Source organism: Pungitius pungitius, chromosome 8 (assembly GCF_949316345.1).
Source record: "Pungitius pungitius chromosome 8, fPunPun2.1, whole genome shotgun sequence".
NCBI classification, from domain to species: Eukaryota; Metazoa; Chordata; class Actinopteri; order Perciformes; family Gasterosteidae; genus Pungitius; species Pungitius pungitius.
The window spans coordinates 19,472,486-19,490,197 of NC_084907.1; the positions used below are offsets into that span (position 1 = coordinate 19,472,486).

Genomic DNA, 17,712 nt, shown 5'->3' on the forward strand with positions numbered 1-17,712 from the left:
GCCCTATTTTAGGATCTCCAAAAAAAAATATTGAAACACACTCAGCGTGATTAGCGAACCGAGCCTGGTGGATTGGACTAACTTCCCTGCGAGCATCGGAATGTTTTTGCTCTAACACTTTAACACCAGTGCTTTGGTGTGTTGCTGTCTCGATCTGGAGTCTGTTCTCCTCTGTAAAAAGAACAGGCTCTGACTGAAGGCTGCATATTTCTCACCGACAAAACACTTGACTGAAGTTGATCACAGTGATAATATAGAGAAGATATATGGTGCGTTTTTGCCAAGACATACACACCTTTAATCACCACATCTATTCTTTGACTCTAACAGACGGGGACGTCAACTCGGACCCGACTAGTTAACAATGCGATACAACCATAACCCTAGTTTAATCTGTGGAGAGACCCTTTTCAAAATACTGAGCCCCCCCTCCTTTGCTTTGTTGTGAATATTTTGTGCAACTGTTCTGTAATTTCAGAGTGTGAACCTCTTCATCTTTATTGTCACTTACATTCTGAGTCCTCTCCATCGCCTGTTTCTGGACACCATGTGTGTGTGTGTGTCTGTTTGGGGGGTGGGGGGGCTGTATATAATTCATGCCTGTGATGCTTTGTTGTTTCTGTATGCTATTTATCTGTACTGCTGCTCCTCTGTATGAGATTACATTTTTGGCAATAAACTGAATTCAAATTATGCAGCCTTGTGTCATTTCTGTTTGCCTATTGTACTCTCTGCGTCGCCCACTGCCAGCGCACTAATACGGATTAATTGATAGTAACTCAGTACATCTGTCCCATCCTGATAATATAAAGTATAAACTCGAGAGCAGGTGTTATCTTTTATTGTGTTTTTCCAAAACATCAGAGCCATATTGTCTGGCCTGCTCCATGGCACAAGTGACTAACCGATACCTTTCTGTTTTCGTCTATGTTCGGCTCTCAGGTGTTGTGTCAGTGAGCTTCGAGGAGGACGAAGAAGGGAACCTTTGCCTAATTGCTTACCCCATCCAGAGTGACCCAGCGGGGGATCTTGAAAACAAGGACCCCTCGGCTGACAGCGAGCCCAAATGCGAGATGCTCATGTGGGGCAAAATGATGGCATCTTGGCCGCTTGTGGACAGCGAAAATTACAGCAAAGACAGCAGAAGCCGCCATTCTTGTAAAGACCAGGACAAGAGGTGAAAGATGAAAGAAAATGTCCCATCAGAGTAAAAAGTACACTGTGGGAAGAGTTACTCATAGAAAGGGAGGCGCTTTCCCACTTTAATCGAAGGTCATTGCAGGTTAAATTTAATAGGATGCATCCCTCACTTCGGAACAGTTACATAACCATGACCTCCTCAGGCTTGTGCCGCTTGATGGCAAAACACATGTTGAGTTTGATTCAAACGGTAAAAAGGATTTAACTTACGATAGTAAGTGAAAGACAAAATGGCAAATCGGTTTCCTCTTTACATCAACCGTCACTGGCCAAATGTAACACACGTACCTACAAACACAAGCAGATGCCGCGTTTGTTTTTTCTTTATTCTTCGTGCCTAAAATCCGACGACCTTCTCTCTCCGTCTGCCGTCCAGCGTTCACAAGCTGGAGGAGGAGGCTGAGGTTCTCTACTACCGGCTGGAGCGCAGTCCCAGTAACGCCGTGCCTCAGCTCAAACACAACCCCTGGACCCAACAGCACCACCTGCAGAAAATGAAGGACAAGGCCATGCACTGCAACCAATACAGTATCCTTTCGCTACGCAAATTTTCCCGAACCCCGTGAGGCAGTTTAAGGTTGTAAACTGATTAAAAGGTGGCCACATTATGCTACTTTTGCCTCCTTGACTCCGTTTCCCAGAATTCATCCTGCTGGAGAATCTGACGTGGCGGCACACGCTGCCGTGCGTGCTGGACCTGAAGATGGGCACGCAGCAGCATGGGGATGAGGTCCCTGAAGAGAAAAAGGCCAGGAAGATGCGCAAGTGCCAGCAGAGTACAGCATCTGTTTTAGGAGTCTGCCTCTCTGGCATGCAGGTGAGCTTTGAGCCAAAGGCTTCACTGGCTTCAATGGTTGCTTCTCCAAGGGGCTGCCGACCTCTAAAGTGCTCTAATCATCATACTGCGTCTCACTATTAAATGAGACTTAGGCTCATTAAGCCTTTGTTGGGGTAACCATACTGCGACAAAAGTCTTAAAATAGCACCAAATGGCAGTGAAGAAAAACTATTTCAGACCTTTTGTTGATCATCTCTGATTATGAGCTATCAAAGTAGTGGCTCTGTTACAGAATTTTTTTAATGGAAAAAGAACATAATTACGAATAAGACGCAAAACTTTAGTTGCATGATGAACTATTGCCACGTTGCCGGTCTAGAGACCAGGGGGGAAAAAAAGGACATTTCTTTCTCTGAAGTCAAACAAATCTTGGGTGTCATGGAAGTAGTTTCCTAACGCCTCTCTACTCCAACCCCCTGCATGTCTCTCGTCCCTCCAGGTGTACCGGTGTGACACGGGCCAGCTGATGTTCATGAACAAGATCCACGGCCGCAGGCTGACCGTGCTGGGGTTCAAGGAGGCCTTGTTCCAGTTCTTCCACAGTGGACGGCGTCTGCGAAGCGAACTGTTCTCGTCGGTGCTGCGCAGGCTCCGAGAGTTGCAAGCCGCCCTGGAGACCTGCGAGTCCTATCGCTTCTACTCCAGCTCTCTGCTCATCATCTACGACGGAGCGCCGCCGCACCCGAATCACGGCGAGGACGGCCTCTCGGACGCAGAGGAGGGCGGGGGCGGGGAGGTGGAGGCCGGACCGGAGGTGGAGGAGGCGGGAGTCGCCGGTCCGCTTGGCTTTCCCCGCACGGCCTCCACGTCCAGCGACGGCAGCACCGGCGGCGGGAGCCCGGCGGTCGGCCAGGCCCGCCTGTCCCGCTCAGATGACCGAAGCCCCCTGGTGGACGTGAGAATGATCGATTTTGCCCACACCACCTGCAGACACTACCACGGGGACAGTGTGGTGTACGAGGGCCTGGACAGCGGCTACATCTTCGGCCTCCAGCACCTGATCACCATCATCTCTGAGCTGGAGAACCACAGCACAGACTGAGGTCTGATGTGACGCACGCACACACACACACACACATTCAGACACAGATGCACGGTAACACACAGGATGGAGAGGAGGACTGGACTGCAGAAGCGAGAGAGAGAGAGATTTCTCCTTTCCTTTTCAAAAAGGGACCTGGCCCGTTGTTGGGCTCAGTTTCGCCGTCCCGCCGCCGGTGCTTCTTCGACGTTCGTGTTTTGTTTGTGTGTGTCCGTCTTTTCGGGAATACGACCCACACATTAACGCACACTCGGAGCCATCTGTTTTTCGGCTCGTCCCTGTAGACTGATTCTGCCTCCTGTCCGCTGTGGTCAGGCCGAGGACGACGGGTTCCCAGATCGTGACCCGATGTGGCGACTACGTTTTAACGCGGTTCACCGTTGGGCAGCAACTAAAAGCACTTTGAGACAGAACAAGATGAAATGTTTTTTCCTTATGTCGGATTCCAAAGAAGGCGTCAGCAGTTTGCCTACACAAACACATTGTGTTGAACCAGCCGGTGTTTGCAATGGTACGGGCTGATGAGAGGGAGCAGCAGTTATACGAGTAAGACGCGAGCCCACAGCCTCCAGTCTTGTTTTTCTTTTTTTGTTGTTTTTTTTAAAACTTGTTCTGCCTTCCTTCTTTCCCTTAATCTCCACTCAAAGAGACTATATTCATATAAGTATCAGGGACAGTTGATATAGAGATATTTCTTTATTGGACATGTTTCATAAAAAAAAAAAAACTAAAAGTTCAAAAAACAATGTTAACAGTACTACATTCCATGTTATTATTGTTATAATAATGATATTAATTAATATTGTTATTTGACATATTTGATACCTCTATCCTGTATGCATTTGTTGTCTACAGTTTGTTGGCAAGAAAAATAAAGACTTTGGTTTCTGTTAACATCCTCGTCTTCTTTCATATTCAATGTGACTTGTGGGCAAGGGTTCCGAGCTTTGTAATAACTTTTTCGAAAGAACAAAACCACAGATGTTGCTCACTTAAATGTGCGCGCGGCAATCAAACTTAATGTCGCCCGGGCGTCTACAAATGTTTGAGCGCCTGTCAGCGCAAGCATGTGATGACCGAATCATTAAAAGCTCTATAAATACCATCTGCTTTGCGGCCAAAAGTGCAGCAAAGAGACCAGGTTTCCCTAAACATGTATATAGGTATAGACTTTTTAACTTAATTCAGAAGTGATCCATTGGTCGCAGAGATGCTGAAATAGGGGGCCGCGTTGTTTCTGGCAGGAGGGCGGTGGTGACGACACCCCTGGGCTGCCTCTGGCCAGTCCTGCTCGCCCCTTACCAGTATGAGGCAGCCAGAGCGGTCAAACAATCTGCTCCCGGAGACGCAGGCGCTGTGATGTGAGGGGAACCCGGTGGCCTGCGTGGAGAAGAGCTGCTAAGCGGACACAGGCTTGTGTCAACAGAAAGTACGAGCCATCGCCACTTCGGTGTTCCCTCTCCGGGAATGGACTGCTGCCACAGACGTCCACCTGACACGAGAGCACGCAGCCTGGTTTGGGATGTGATGTGATTCTGAACTGTGTGACTGCGGAGGAATAGAAGGGTTGATAGATGAGAGGATGGCGAGATGAAGAAGACGAGCTTCTCCGTGTCAGTTGTACTGATAGGGGGGGCGGGGGGGGGGGGGGGGGGGGTAGGAGGAGTACCACATGTTGCGTAATAGCCCCTTATCAAAAATCAATATGACCCCATTCTGCCAGTCTGTTGTACACAATGCTCATAACACTACACACACTGTAAATCTCTGTTATTCTATAACATAGAGCTCGCACGCCCCTGTATGACACACATGTGCATGTGTACCCTTGCAGTCCATTGCTCTGTGAAGTGGAGCAGTTGCATAATGGTTAAAATCACTATGGCAACAGCAGCCTTTGTTGGGAATGAAATAGTGTTGTAGCTTTTTGGATTCAAAACGTGAGTAACCTCTGTCACCACTCACTATTCATTCATCAAGTGTGCTCCATCATTTTATTGAGCATTTAGTAAGTGATTTCACATTGTATGCGGCCTGATATGAACACATCTATTCAAAACACATACTACTATGTATATATATATATATATATATATATATATATATATATATATATATATATATATACTTTACCAAAGGAATTTCAAGATTACGCATTTTGCTAAACACATTTGACTTGTTTGTTCACCTCCATTGACGTATTTCCTTTTCTCTCAGCACTTTATTCTATCTACAAAAAACTGAGGATTACTTATAACTGTGAAGCACTTTCTCTTATTACACTGTTCAAAGGGAGCCATAGCTAACTATTCACAAGCTCCTCTGCAGGAGGTTTGGGGTGGGGGGGGGGGGTGCTCCAGACCAAATGTGTATTTCACTGTCACAGCTTTCCTCTTGGCCATTTGATGTTAATAGGAGTTGTCCTTTACTGCCTCTCAAATACATGCCAGGACAAATAAATGTTAGGAAAAACAAGTGCAGAGCTTTTTCCACTTTTTATTTCTGGCTGTTTGCATTTTGGGGTTGTGTGTCCGAGAGTGTGTGACAAATTCTATTTTGTCACGGACAAATGTTTGCATGAATCCTGATGGGCGTTAAAGCCTGGCTCTTGCATAAAATAAACCAAAATCCTCTCTGTTTTTCGTATACTTACACGGCCTTGTCTGCGACACAGATCTTTACCCTTTAAAGGGTCTCTGGACCAAGAAGGGGATTTATTGAACTTAACCACCATGCGGCTAACTGTCGGATGACCTCTATTTATAGCACCCTGCGCCACTGCATCCTCTCACTGCCAAATGAGAATTGCTCCAGTGTCAGCGACACAATTTAGCACACTATCTAAAGAAAGGGAGAACCTCAGGAATAGAGAAACGGCTGTTTTGACAGGTGCTAAATAGGAATTTCCTCAGTGGCGAGAAGCTGTGCTGAGGCAGTTGCATAAAGGGGTCAACAATGTAATATAGGGATTTAAGCCAGAGTGCCTCTCTGCTCTTTTTTAACTCACATGCAGAAAGAGAGTAGATCTTGTGTGATTAAGATGTAGGTGGATCTGGAGCTTAATATCCTGACCCACTTAAAAGGGAATCTGATTTGATTTAAGTGCGTGGAGGACTGCACTGAAGTCTGTGTCTTTGGCCGTGTAATGTGTACATGCTAACATGCTCACTGTGACAATGCCAAGATGATTAACAGCTAACGTTTACCATGCGGATCGTCTTATTTTAGGTGTAAAAATATATAATTAGACTACAATTACATCCCGTTGACAAATGGACCGCAGCCCTCCGAATGCTTGTGAGATTTCATTCATACACACTAGTGAGATTACTATGAATACATGTGAAACGCTTGCACATCCTCATGTCAGAGCATACATACATATAACTGAAAAACGTATACATACATATTGGAAACATTTATACAAATACATGTGAAACACTTGCTTTTGTGTCTAAACGTTTTATTTCTCTGTAATCATATGCAATAGATTCAGTCATGAATGTATAAGTGTAGAACAATATATATATATATATATATATATATATATATATATATATAAAACCTTTTCATAGGTGCATGCATGAGTGTTTCAGATAGATACGTATAAGTGTTTCACTTATGTGCATGTAAGCATTTCATGTCTATATGACACAGAAGTATGTATGTATATTTATAATATGTACGTGTGTTTCAGATGAGTATGTATAATGTTTTGTATATGTGTCTCCGTAGTGTGTGAAAGCATTTAATTAGTACGTGTAAGTGTCTCAGAAGTGAGTGCGATAGTGTCTCAATAGTTAAGTCCAAAACGGCCCCTCATAAGAATACATTACCTACATACAATACATAGTAATTTATCCAATAGTTAAACTTTGATTCGAAAAATATCATCAGTAGACTGTGTAAAAGGCAGTATTTGACCTCTATTTGCTCAGGCGCTAGTAAACAAACAGGGAAGAGGGGAATCATATTTTTCAGATGCAATGAGTAAACATTGTATGGCCTATGACTCATTGTTCTTCAACTTTTTTACTTTCAACGTATCTGAATTTCATGCACCCTGGACCTTACAGAGATAAGTTATAACATTATAAGTCCAGCACCCAATAGCTCAACAGATGAAGAATCATTTTGTTTCGACTACAGGACCATCATTCCCTCCGGTAATCATTATCTGTACGGAATAAAATCCCACCGTGACCCCATTCAAATCTAAATCATTCGATTCATAACCTCTCTCACCTCATCCTGCTCTCACACATGCACCGTCACGTTGATACCACCAGAACCCACGTCTGGTGGGTTTTAACCACTGGATGGAGTGAAACTGACCTCTTCATAAGAACGTGAAAACATAGTGGAGGATCGGCCTTTTCATCCAGTGACGGACGCAGAGAAAGGCAGATAAATGGACTGCAAAAGGCAAGAGAGGAAAAGCACAGTGAAGCCAAGATGTGATGGGAGGGTTTACATAACGCCGGGCGTGTTGCTGTCCGCCAGGCGTCGAGTCTCGACCTTGCCTGAGGCCCCCGTCGTACTCACGGCATCCCGGGCCACTCTGTCAAACTCATTTACACAGACTATGATGAACAATCACAGGCGCAGATTTACTAAACACGCCGTTATTTCAAGCTCGCCCAAGAAAGTCAAATGAATGGAGACACTGGCCCCCACTAAACCATTCAACTGTCAGGCCTCGATAGGACTGATTAGAGATTGAAATGAATAAATACTAATGATACATAAAACCATTTTGTTTGATCCAAATGAAGCCCCTGCTGTCCACCATCTGATGTGGTTTCAGGAAAAGACAAGTAGAGACATTGTGTTGTTTATCATGAAATGAAAAACCAGGGATTATAATTCGTGCTCTGGGATTCTCCCTTCACAGTGATATACCTTTCCTCTACTTATGGACAATCCTCAGGAGGGGGGGGGGGGGATTTACCTAAGCCCTTAATATCCATCAATAGTTGAAATAAATGCTCATTCCCAGCCAGGATCCCCGAAAAATATCTGATTCGGCTGCAAACGGACCAAATAGCCATATAACAACTTCTCTGTGTGCGCTCTTCTTCAAATATCAGCTTCCCACACCTCAGGCAGACTGCATGTTAGTGTCGATGGGGTCGTTTAGAGTTAGCTAAACAGGAAAACGTAATTTTATTTGAAGGATTTAATACTAATTGTCGGGCACTTTCATTCCAGGATACTTTTGTCTTTACTGCATCCTGACAGGAGGCACGTCACGTCCTCTCACCCTTTGTTGGTCTCATGGAGACACATCTAGAATGCAAATTGTGATCCTGGGTTTTAATGTCTCACTCATTCACTGAAACATTGGTGAGTTTCATATGATGTGCTCCACCGATACACACAGGAACAGCTTTAGCTTTTATTCGGTAGGGGGGAAATCAAGGGAAAAAAATGTAATCAGCATTCATGTTTTATTGCCGTTTATTTTTCTTCTGTACAGACACATAATCAGAAATGTTGTTCAGCGACAGATGATTTGTATTACTTGTCGCTGAGGCACTGATTGCCTATGGTGTGTTTGTTTTTTTTGATCATTACAGGATAGCAGATGAAACGACTGGGTGGCTTTAAAGCATGAATGTGATTCATTCCAAAATAGATTCCCATGGAATAATAATAACTTCTATTTAACATATCAAAGCGAAAGTTTCCTGTGTTTCTCATGACTGACAGGAAGAAGTGTGCAGTAGATCATCAACGGGCTATTCAAAACTCTATGGAAAGCTTGGAAGGGCGTTTGTGTGGTGTTTTTTTTGTCCTCGGCGGTTAGCTCACTTTGTGATCATTATGTAACCACATGAACAAATATCTCTTTATCTGAGGGCAGGTGTGCAGGTTCCCAACCATCCTCCACTATGTGTGTGTGTGTGTGTGTTTTATTTCTATAATTTCTGTCAGGGCTTATTTAGGGCTATTTAGAAAATGTAGCCTGCTCAGCAGTACAGATGTCTGTTGGTGCTATTGGGGCATTATTGTGGGTCAGTGGTTAAATGTGGCACCAGCACTGACCACCGCCATTCAATGGAACAATAAAACAAAGGGAAGGAATCGTCTAATTATAATAGCCTATGCAAAACCAGCCTTTTTTTGAGACATTCTTTTAAATCAAATATGTTTTTCCGCGTTTTCATCTAAAAGAAAACCTGCCCGCACACACACGCAACCTTCACCAAAGGAACAACAGTGAGCCCTGGTGGTGAGAGTGTCTTAAAAAAAGAAAAGAAAATCAGATTGCTTCTGAAATTTAAAACTGAACGGATTGCAGAACAAAACGACTCCCACAAGGTTAGAGCGTACATGTATTGGCATTGTAAACTGGGTTGCGTAACATTAGCCAAATAGGAACAAAAGCACACAAAAAAGTATAAATTATCATACAGGTTGAAAGATTAATTTATTAAGTCTCCCTCCATGAGGAGAGATGCTGTTCTGAAGTCTTGTGTGTTGTCTTGTGTGTGTCTGATTGTCTTGTTCCCTGATGGCAGCAAGGTGAACAGTGTGTGGCTAGGGTGGGATATTCATCTTAAAACATACCAACGAGCTACTGCTAACACTTATCTTACAGTAAATGCCTTTTGATGAAAACTTTTTACAATATTTCTTACATGAATTCAATGTCAATACAGTACAGTACACTATCCTGCAGACACTAGGTAATAGTAGTATTATTTATGATGCTAATGATGCGGGAGAGCATCGGAATAGTGGTTGTTATAAGTTTGCATTATATATATACATACTGTATATATATGTATATACGTATATCTTGATTTTTGGCCTTTACGGTGGAGCGTGTCAGAGCAGCTGATGAGTCTGGAGCACGGCGCCCCCTGGAGGATCGGAGACTCCGCACAGCGGGTTAAATTAAACATTTGAGTGATTTAACGCTTGCGTTTGTCGCGTTGACTGGATATGCTCGACACTCTAACTAACCCGGTTTCACAGATCGATAGACGCGTGCAGGCCGATCAGGTGGGACGTGTCCGCGCGCGTGTCTCCGAGGAGTGACGTGTGTTTAGCGGCTCGTCTGGTGACGTGTCGCTACCGCTCTGTCTTTTCTTACGGTGGGGCTGCATGGAGCCACACTGACTCCACGGAGCGCTCAACCGGGACCAGTAACACGACAGGAGTCGGTCTAAGGACACCATGGGGAGTACGTGACATGCTTTTTTGTTCAGGTGTCGAGAGGGCGGCCGAAAATAGCGACTGTCCTTTTTTTTAAATCTTGAATTATAACGGATATAATGCGCTCGTCGGCAAAAGCTAATTAGCTAACCTTGGTTAAAGCTAACGTTAACACCTGGACGTCAGCTAGCGGATAACGAGAGATAATGTGAAGCTTTTATTCTCTTTTGCGTCTCTCTGTGGGATGAGGTAACGTTTGCTTTAATGTCAGCGCTGATTTGGAGCAACGTGTCTTCCCCCCCTTCAAACAGGCGCTCAGGCTTCCTGATTTAAAGAGATTTGCTCACTCGTTTTTGTGATTTAATGCTAATTAGTTAGCATCACGCTAGTTGTATCGGCTGTTCCACCAGGATTATTTAATGAAAGACCTGTTGTTTGGACTCTTCTCGTATCTTTTTGTAAGCACACGGTTGTAGAATAGTTTTTCCAAATTGACGAATCGCGCAACAGTTAAACAATTCTGTGGAATAATTACGTTAAATCGCCTGCTGTCAATTTCATTGATTGACACAGCTGATCGGCAACAATCAGCAAAAGGTCGAAAAACTCTGGAAACTAGTTACCCCAACAGTGTTCAAGTCTAGTCTCCTGTATATCCAGATATTGCTTCTAAAATACACCGTGTTGCTGCATTGGCCAGGTGACTGTTGGCATCTGTTTACTGTGTCGTTAGTGATGACGAAGCATCCGTAATAACCTGTCTGAAGAAGGACAATAGTTGATGACACCAACATGTGTGATGGAGCGACGGTCTAGTTTTATGAGCCACGTTGCTGATGTCTTACAACCTGAATCTAATCTCTATTTGCAGTCAAGTTTTTGGAGGTCATCAAGCCGTTCTGTGCGGTCTTGCCAGAAATTCAGAAACCAGAAAGAAAGGTATGGGACGTTCCTGTTGACACGGATAATTACTTTGCATTGTGTCCGCACTGTGCATATGTGAATGCAAAATGACTGACGTTTGCTAATTTCTGTTTTTATCTATGCAGATTCAATTTAGAGAAAAAGTACTATGGACCGCCATCACGCTATTCATCTTTCTGGTGTGCTGCCAGGTTAGTATCTGCTGAAGAATCGCTGACAACCTGCTGGTTCTGTTAGTGGTGGTTTATAACATGTTTTTTCTCTTGATTTAGATTCCTCTTTTTGGAATCATGTCTTCAGATTCAGCCGATCCTTTCTACTGGATGAGAGTTATCCTGGCTTCCAACAGAGGTGATTGATGTTTATGTTTAACATAATGTGAACACATCAGAGTTCTTTTACCTCCTGTGCAGCTCCAGCAAATTGAACCTATCCCATTCGCGACAATGCCATTATCACATGGGATGAGTCAACGGCTCTTTAGCATTTCATTTCTAGTACTGCTGCCAGGGTTGTGCTGACAGAGAATTACAATGCCACTAATACTGTTCACCTCCAGGTACTCTGATGGAGCTGGGTATCTCACCCATTGTCACCTCGGGCCTTATCATGCAGCTGCTGGCTGGAGCCAAGATCATCGAGGTGGGAGACACTCCTAAGGACAGAGCCCTTTTCAATGGAGCTCAGAAATGTGAGTACTGCTCAATACATTTGCTATTTTTAAACCTTGCCAGGTGCCTTTTGAAACTCAAGATTTTTTGTTTGCTTTGAAGACAGCAGACAATATTTTTGTAACGTCAGTAATGGCTGCACCTGTAAGATTGTCAAAAGCAAACTTTTTTTCCCTTGTCTTTTTGCAGTGTTTGGAATGATCATCACCATTGGACAGGCCATTGTATATGTTATGACTGGCATGTATGGAGACCCTTCAGAGATGGGTGCTGGTATATGCTTGCTCATCATCATTCAGGTAATACAAACTCCTTGCTGCACTCCCGCCATAAGTTGAAACAGACAGACATTTCCAAAGGTCATGTTCTTCAAATTAAATTGTTTTAGCTTAAGTTTAAAAAAAAAACTTCTTAAGATTACATTTTTCAACCAAAATATTGAATTAATATTCTTTATAGCAATGAGTCAATCAACCTGTCATATATAACATTTGCCTGAGGCAGTGAGAGATTCAATGTAAAATTTGTACCCTGTTGGGTGGTACATATCTTCCTTTACATTATTTTCAAATTAATCAATATAATATAATATCAATATAAACCTCTCCCCTGTTCCTTCAGCTTTTTGTTGCAGGTCTGATTGTCCTGCTGCTGGATGAGCTGCTTCAGAAGGGCTATGGCCTGGGCTCTGGTATCTCACTCTTCATTGCAACCAACATCTGTGAGACAATCGTCTGGAAGGCTTTCAGCCCCACCACTGTCAACACAGGCAGAGGTATGGATACCTGTAACGAGCACATCTTAAAGCTGAGTGACGATATATTGGATTCTTCTTCATCAGTGTCAAGTTGGCTAACCCTGCGGCTCGTGTGTTGTTCTTCCAGGTACTGAGTTTGAGGGAGCCATCATTGCTCTATTTCATCTTCTGGCCACCCGCACAGACAAGGTGCGCGCCCTGAGAGAGGCCTTTTACCGACAAAATCTACCAAACCTCATGAACCTCATCGCCACCGTCTTTGTGTTTGCAGTGGTCATATACTTCCAGGTGAGCAGGCCACGCCAAATAAATACAGTCCTTACCTACTGTTATTTCACTAAATGAATTTGGACGACATGTTTTGAAGCAGATAACAGCTTACTGATACATCCTTGGTTACCTTAACAGGGTTTCAGGGTGGACCTGCCCATAAAGTCAGCACGCTATCGCGGTCAATACAACACCTACCCCATCAAACTATTCTACACCTCCAACATTCCCATCATCCTGCAGTCCGCCCTGGTCTCCAATCTCTACGTCATTTCCCAGATGCTCTCAACGCGTTTCAGTGGCAACTTTCTCGTCAACCTCCTGGGAACCTGGTCTGTAAGTATATAATGGGTTCTTGGCCTCCAGCACGTCTCAGCCTTTTGCGACATCTTTGCAAATCATTACATTGTGTCGTTATTGTTGTTGTTATTTCATAAAGAGTGATGTCAGTGTGGTCTATTCAACTCACAAATTGTCAGTGTCTTACCGTCAAAATCTTGTTTTTTTCAGGATGCCACGAGTGGTGGACCAGCTCGGGCCTACCCAGTGGCCGGTCTCTGTTACTACCTTTCTCCTCCAGAGTCGTTTGGCTCTGTCCTGGACGACCCGGTTCACGCTGCTATCTACATTGTCTTCATGCTCGGCTCCTGTGCCTTCTTCTCCAAAACCTGGATTGAGGTCTCAGGATCTTCTGCCAAAGATGTAAGTAATGTTGTTAAACACATGTGTGCCTTGCTTTGTGTTAGTCATGTATGAAATGAGCCTGCTCATATCGCTTTGTGTGTCTCAGGTGGCGAAGCAGCTGAAGGAGCAGCAGATGGTAATGAGAGGACACAGAGAAACATCTATGGTGCATGAGCTTAACAGGTACAATGCAACAGAGTCTCAGGTTTCATGTTGTAGCATATTCAAGCAACACATATAAGTTGTCTTCCTGAAGCGGTAATAATTTGTAATGGCTTCACTCTTCACAGGTACATCCCCACAGCTGCTGCCTTTGGTGGCCTCTGCATAGGAGGGCTGTCTGTCATGGCTGACTTTTTGGGTGCCATTGGTTCGGGTACAGGAATCCTCTTGGCTGTGACCATCATCTACCAGTACTTTGAAATATTTGTGAAGGAGCAGAGCGAAGTGGGCAGCATGGGAGCACTGCTTTTCTAGAGAAATGCCAACCTACTATCACACATAAGAAACAAAGCATCAATCCCCAGATCATCTTTTTTTATTTTGCTACATTTCTTCTTCTGCAAATTGCACAATTGGTGCATTTTGCTACTGGGATAGTAGCGATCTCCACCACCCTTTTTCTCCTTTGTTACCTCTGCCATCAATGCTGAGAGAACCATTTTGCTTACTACCAACGTTGAGCAAAATGTTGTGAGTCTTCAGTCCTTCTACTCCAAAAGCTATTACCCATCTATCTGCAGGCTGCCTCTGTACCCACCGACTGTCTTATCCGCTGAAGAATGCCTACAAGCACACAAGTGTGAGACTTGTTCGTTGCAGCATGTTCAAGGAAGACTAAGACAGTGACACAAGTTGGTGCTTATTTGAAGCTGAAAGAACTTCATGGACCTATTGGGGAAGATGAAATAAAACCATGACAGGTTTATCACAAGTAGCAATCATGCTTGAGGTGTCTGAGGCCCCAAAGTAAGATGTGAGAAGTATAAATATAATATGCTCATGCTCCTACTAAGGGTTCTTATAATCTCAGACAAGCTGTCGGTGGTTTTTATTTACCTTTTTTTATTTTGATATTTTAAATGACGGACTATGTTTATATTCACTCTGGTCTTATGTAGGGCACAGTGTGTCTTATGTCCTCTGGGTCATCAAAGGAAAGTTGTTGTCAGTGTCGTCACGCACTTCTCTTCCCAGACTGAATCCCCGCACAATACTGCCGAGATGGTTGGGATGAGGTGGGGTTTGATAGGAACGAAAAGGGGTTTTATTTTGGATTTTACTTTATGTAACAAACATAATTTTGTTATTAAAAAAAATGTTTTTTTTTCCAAAATGTTTGGAAAATGTGTTTTTGGATCCTCCTGTCTCCTTGTTGTTCCTTGCATGCTCTGACCACTAGAAGATACAATTTGTTTGTCTAAGTAATGTTTTGTAGTGTAGCAGTGAATGGGGTTGGCCCACATCCCTGTTAGTTAAAGCTAAATTTGACAAATTTGAAACAAACTTAGATCAACAGACTACTTACTAGGGCTGTTCTGACATTAACCCCAGGACTAAGGATTTAATAACCTGGTTTTAGTTTACTACAGTTGCTGTAAATCACCTGATTTCCACTAGAGGTCGTCGTAACAAGCATGAGATAAACTTGTTTCACATAGCGAAGAGTAAAATATACACTAACCAGATGGGGGGGGTTGCTACTCAAACTTTATATGCTGTTACATTACTACCGCCAAACTTTTACAATCAACGATTATAGGGCTCTGCTAAACAGTTCTTTAAATAATGATACATATGTACCCACATATGTCCTGTAGTATGAATTGAATAGAAAACATTTACAAGTTTTAGACGTACTGATGTGTTCATATAAGGAGCTTGTGACGTCATTACGGTGCGCCCACATGTGACCAGAGCGGTCAGATGTCTAAAGGGCTGTCGGACGCCGGTAGCTTGTCAAATGATATGAGGGATTCCTCTCACACCGGTCATATTTTACCACAGAGGGCGACGGACCAAAAACACTCGAAGGAATGTCGTACTGCAAGCAGGAGGGTAATTTCAATTTTATTTCCTTAATTTTCTACTTCACAGCATCCAATGTCATCGAGCGACGAACCATGCTAGGCTAACTTCTAGTAGGTTAGCTACATGGCTAGCGACGAGAAAATCACAGGCTTATTATGCTTATAAAATAATTTGATATTGTGATGACATTAAATAACTTGTGGCTGATCTCATTTAGCTAAGTGTTTGTCCGAAAATGTGAGAAACGATTAGCTCTGGTACTGACCGTACTGTCAGAGCAAGTTCACCGAGTCCAAGAGCGCCCTCAGGGGTCACAGTGAACCATGGAGCACAGCGGTGCTCTCCGGCAGCAGGTGTTTTACTTTTCTCTAATCCAGTACGATGTGTTTTTTTGTCAATTAAGGTAAAGATCGCATCATCTTTGTGACCAAGGAGGACCACGAAGCTCCCAGCAACGCTGAACTCGTCGCAGATGACCCGAATGATCCGTATGAGGAGCACGGTTAGTTATTAAGGCATTATGTACCTTACTCCACCATGGGTGGAGAACTGTACACCCGCGACAAAGTAGAACTAGAAAGCACATGCTTTCGTGCATCTTTACTTTATTTCATAAAAGAACAAGCTTAAGACCTGTTATGAAGCAAAGGTAACCATGTGTCCCCCCCCCCTAATATCGTGGTTGGGGAAACACTGAGTTGTCCATACTTCTTCCAAACATTCCTTAGCTCATACAGGTATTCTGGCTTCATTCTATTTTTCTAATAGGTCTGATCCTGCCAAATGGAGACGTCAACTGGAACTGTCCTTGTCTGGGCGGCATGGCCAGCGGGCCGTGTGGCTCCCAGTTCAAAGAGGCCTTCTCCTGCTTCCACTACAGTAAGGAAGAGGTGAAGGGCTCCGAGTGCATTGACCACTTCCGCGACATGCAAGAGTGCATGCAGAAGTACCCTGAGCTCTATCCTCAGGATGAAGAGAAGGATAGCTCCTCCCAAGCAGAGTCCGGCTCTGCCTCACCGACTGAAACTGACTCTACCACAGCCACCTCAACATCCGAATCTGCCGTCTCACCTGACAGCGCGTCCCCTACAGACGACCAGACTGCCAGCTAAGCTAAGGTCCATCAGTTATCATCCAGGCGTCTGTTTGCGAGCACTGCCCAGCAAAACTGACTCCGCGTCAGAGCTTTACAGGCCATCAGAGAAGGACTTGGTGAATGCAGGGGAACATAGCATATGTACAAGAGTTTAGGCTGCTTTTTTTTGCTGAGCAATCAAAAATCATTGAAATGATATGATTTTAATGACAGCTGACCAAGTGGTTTGCTGCAGGTGCATTAGTTGAATGACTCGCTTTATATGCAATTGGAATTGAATTTATGGCTTTTTAATCAGAATAGTTTTGTTTGTTGGTGTTCATTATGTGTGTTGTTTGAGTAATGGCTGGATTTTTTTTTATTTTGAGCAATGTTCATCTTTTCTTAAGAAATCTCCTTTGACCGGTATGTCTCTTGCTATGATTTAACAGATAATCCATTTACTTTCCATCATTCGCGACCAATAACCCGGTAATTGGTCAAGACCAAAGTGTTTTTTGGCAAATTCAACTATTCACTGATATTTAGGCCTTAAAAGAATTTATGACTATTTCTCAGACATGTCCAGATTAAAATTATGATCAAACAATTTTAAATTACTTTTTCAGTTTTTGTTCTAAAGTTGTGGCAATGTCCTCCATATGTCAGTCATTTTCTCCCTCACACATTGCAAGTTGGAATCTTTTAGAATTTCTTTTCTTACTGAATTTGCCAATAAGATTTACAAGTTGAGAACAATAACACAGAACCACACCAATATATTTTACAGCCTTGATTGAATTGCCTGTATCCTATTTATAGTTAACATTCTGAATGTAAACATCTGAATTATTACGGTTTTCAAAATGGTTTATATTTAATAGTTTCAAACAAAAAGAATGCCAATCTACTAGACATTCAAAGCTCAGGTTTAGTCCTTATATTTCCTGAATAAAACTAACAACATTGAAGATTTTATTATTGGACCCAAATCCAGGAATTCATTTGTCTTTTAATTTTGTGTTGCACACTCGCTTATTGTTTGTATCCTTCAAT

The 17,712-nt window shown here is 43.3% G+C and overlaps 3 protein-coding genes across 3 annotated transcripts in view; all 3 read left to right on the forward strand.

Moving 5' to 3' along the window:
• The window catches only part of LOC119194071 (inositol hexakisphosphate kinase 2-like), a 5,177-nt gene extending 1,203 nt beyond the window's left edge, over window positions 1–3,974 (forward strand). Inside the window, exons 2-5 of the mRNA XM_037448134.2 lie at window positions 943–1,177; window positions 1,577–1,728; window positions 1,842–2,017; window positions 2,478–3,974. Coding sequence (XP_037304031.2) covers window positions 943–1,177; window positions 1,577–1,728; window positions 1,842–2,017; window positions 2,478–3,080 — 1,166 coding nt within the window. The 3' untranslated portion in view covers window positions 3,081–3,974. The remainder of the gene's footprint in view (window positions 1–942; window positions 1,178–1,576; window positions 1,729–1,841; window positions 2,018–2,477) is intronic.
• A 6,049-nt stretch (window positions 3,975–10,023) lies between these two features.
• Window positions 10,024–14,614, forward strand: LOC119230108 (protein transport protein Sec61 subunit alpha). The gene is made up of 12 exons (XM_037491112.2): window positions 10,024–10,272; window positions 11,116–11,183; window positions 11,294–11,359; window positions 11,441–11,519; window positions 11,728–11,859; window positions 12,029–12,138; window positions 12,461–12,614; window positions 12,724–12,884; window positions 13,005–13,202; window positions 13,377–13,568; window positions 13,657–13,733; window positions 13,841–14,614. Exons 1-12 carry the CDS (start codon window positions 10,266–10,268, stop codon window positions 14,025–14,027), a joined length of 1,431 nt encoding a protein of 476 aa, XP_037347009.1. The 5' UTR covers window positions 10,024–10,265; the 3' UTR covers window positions 14,028–14,614.
• Window positions 14,615–15,436: 822 nt separating this feature from the next.
• chchd4a (coiled-coil-helix-coiled-coil-helix domain containing 4a) lies at window positions 15,437–17,634 on the forward strand. The gene is made up of 3 exons (XM_037448089.2): window positions 15,437–15,608; window positions 15,985–16,083; window positions 16,350–17,634. The coding sequence occupies exons 1-3, from the start codon at window positions 15,587–15,589 to the stop codon at window positions 16,691–16,693; spliced, it is 465 nt and encodes a 154-aa protein (XP_037303986.2). The 5' UTR covers window positions 15,437–15,586; the 3' UTR covers window positions 16,694–17,634.
• The last annotated feature ends 78 nt before the right edge of the window (window positions 17,635–17,712 follow it).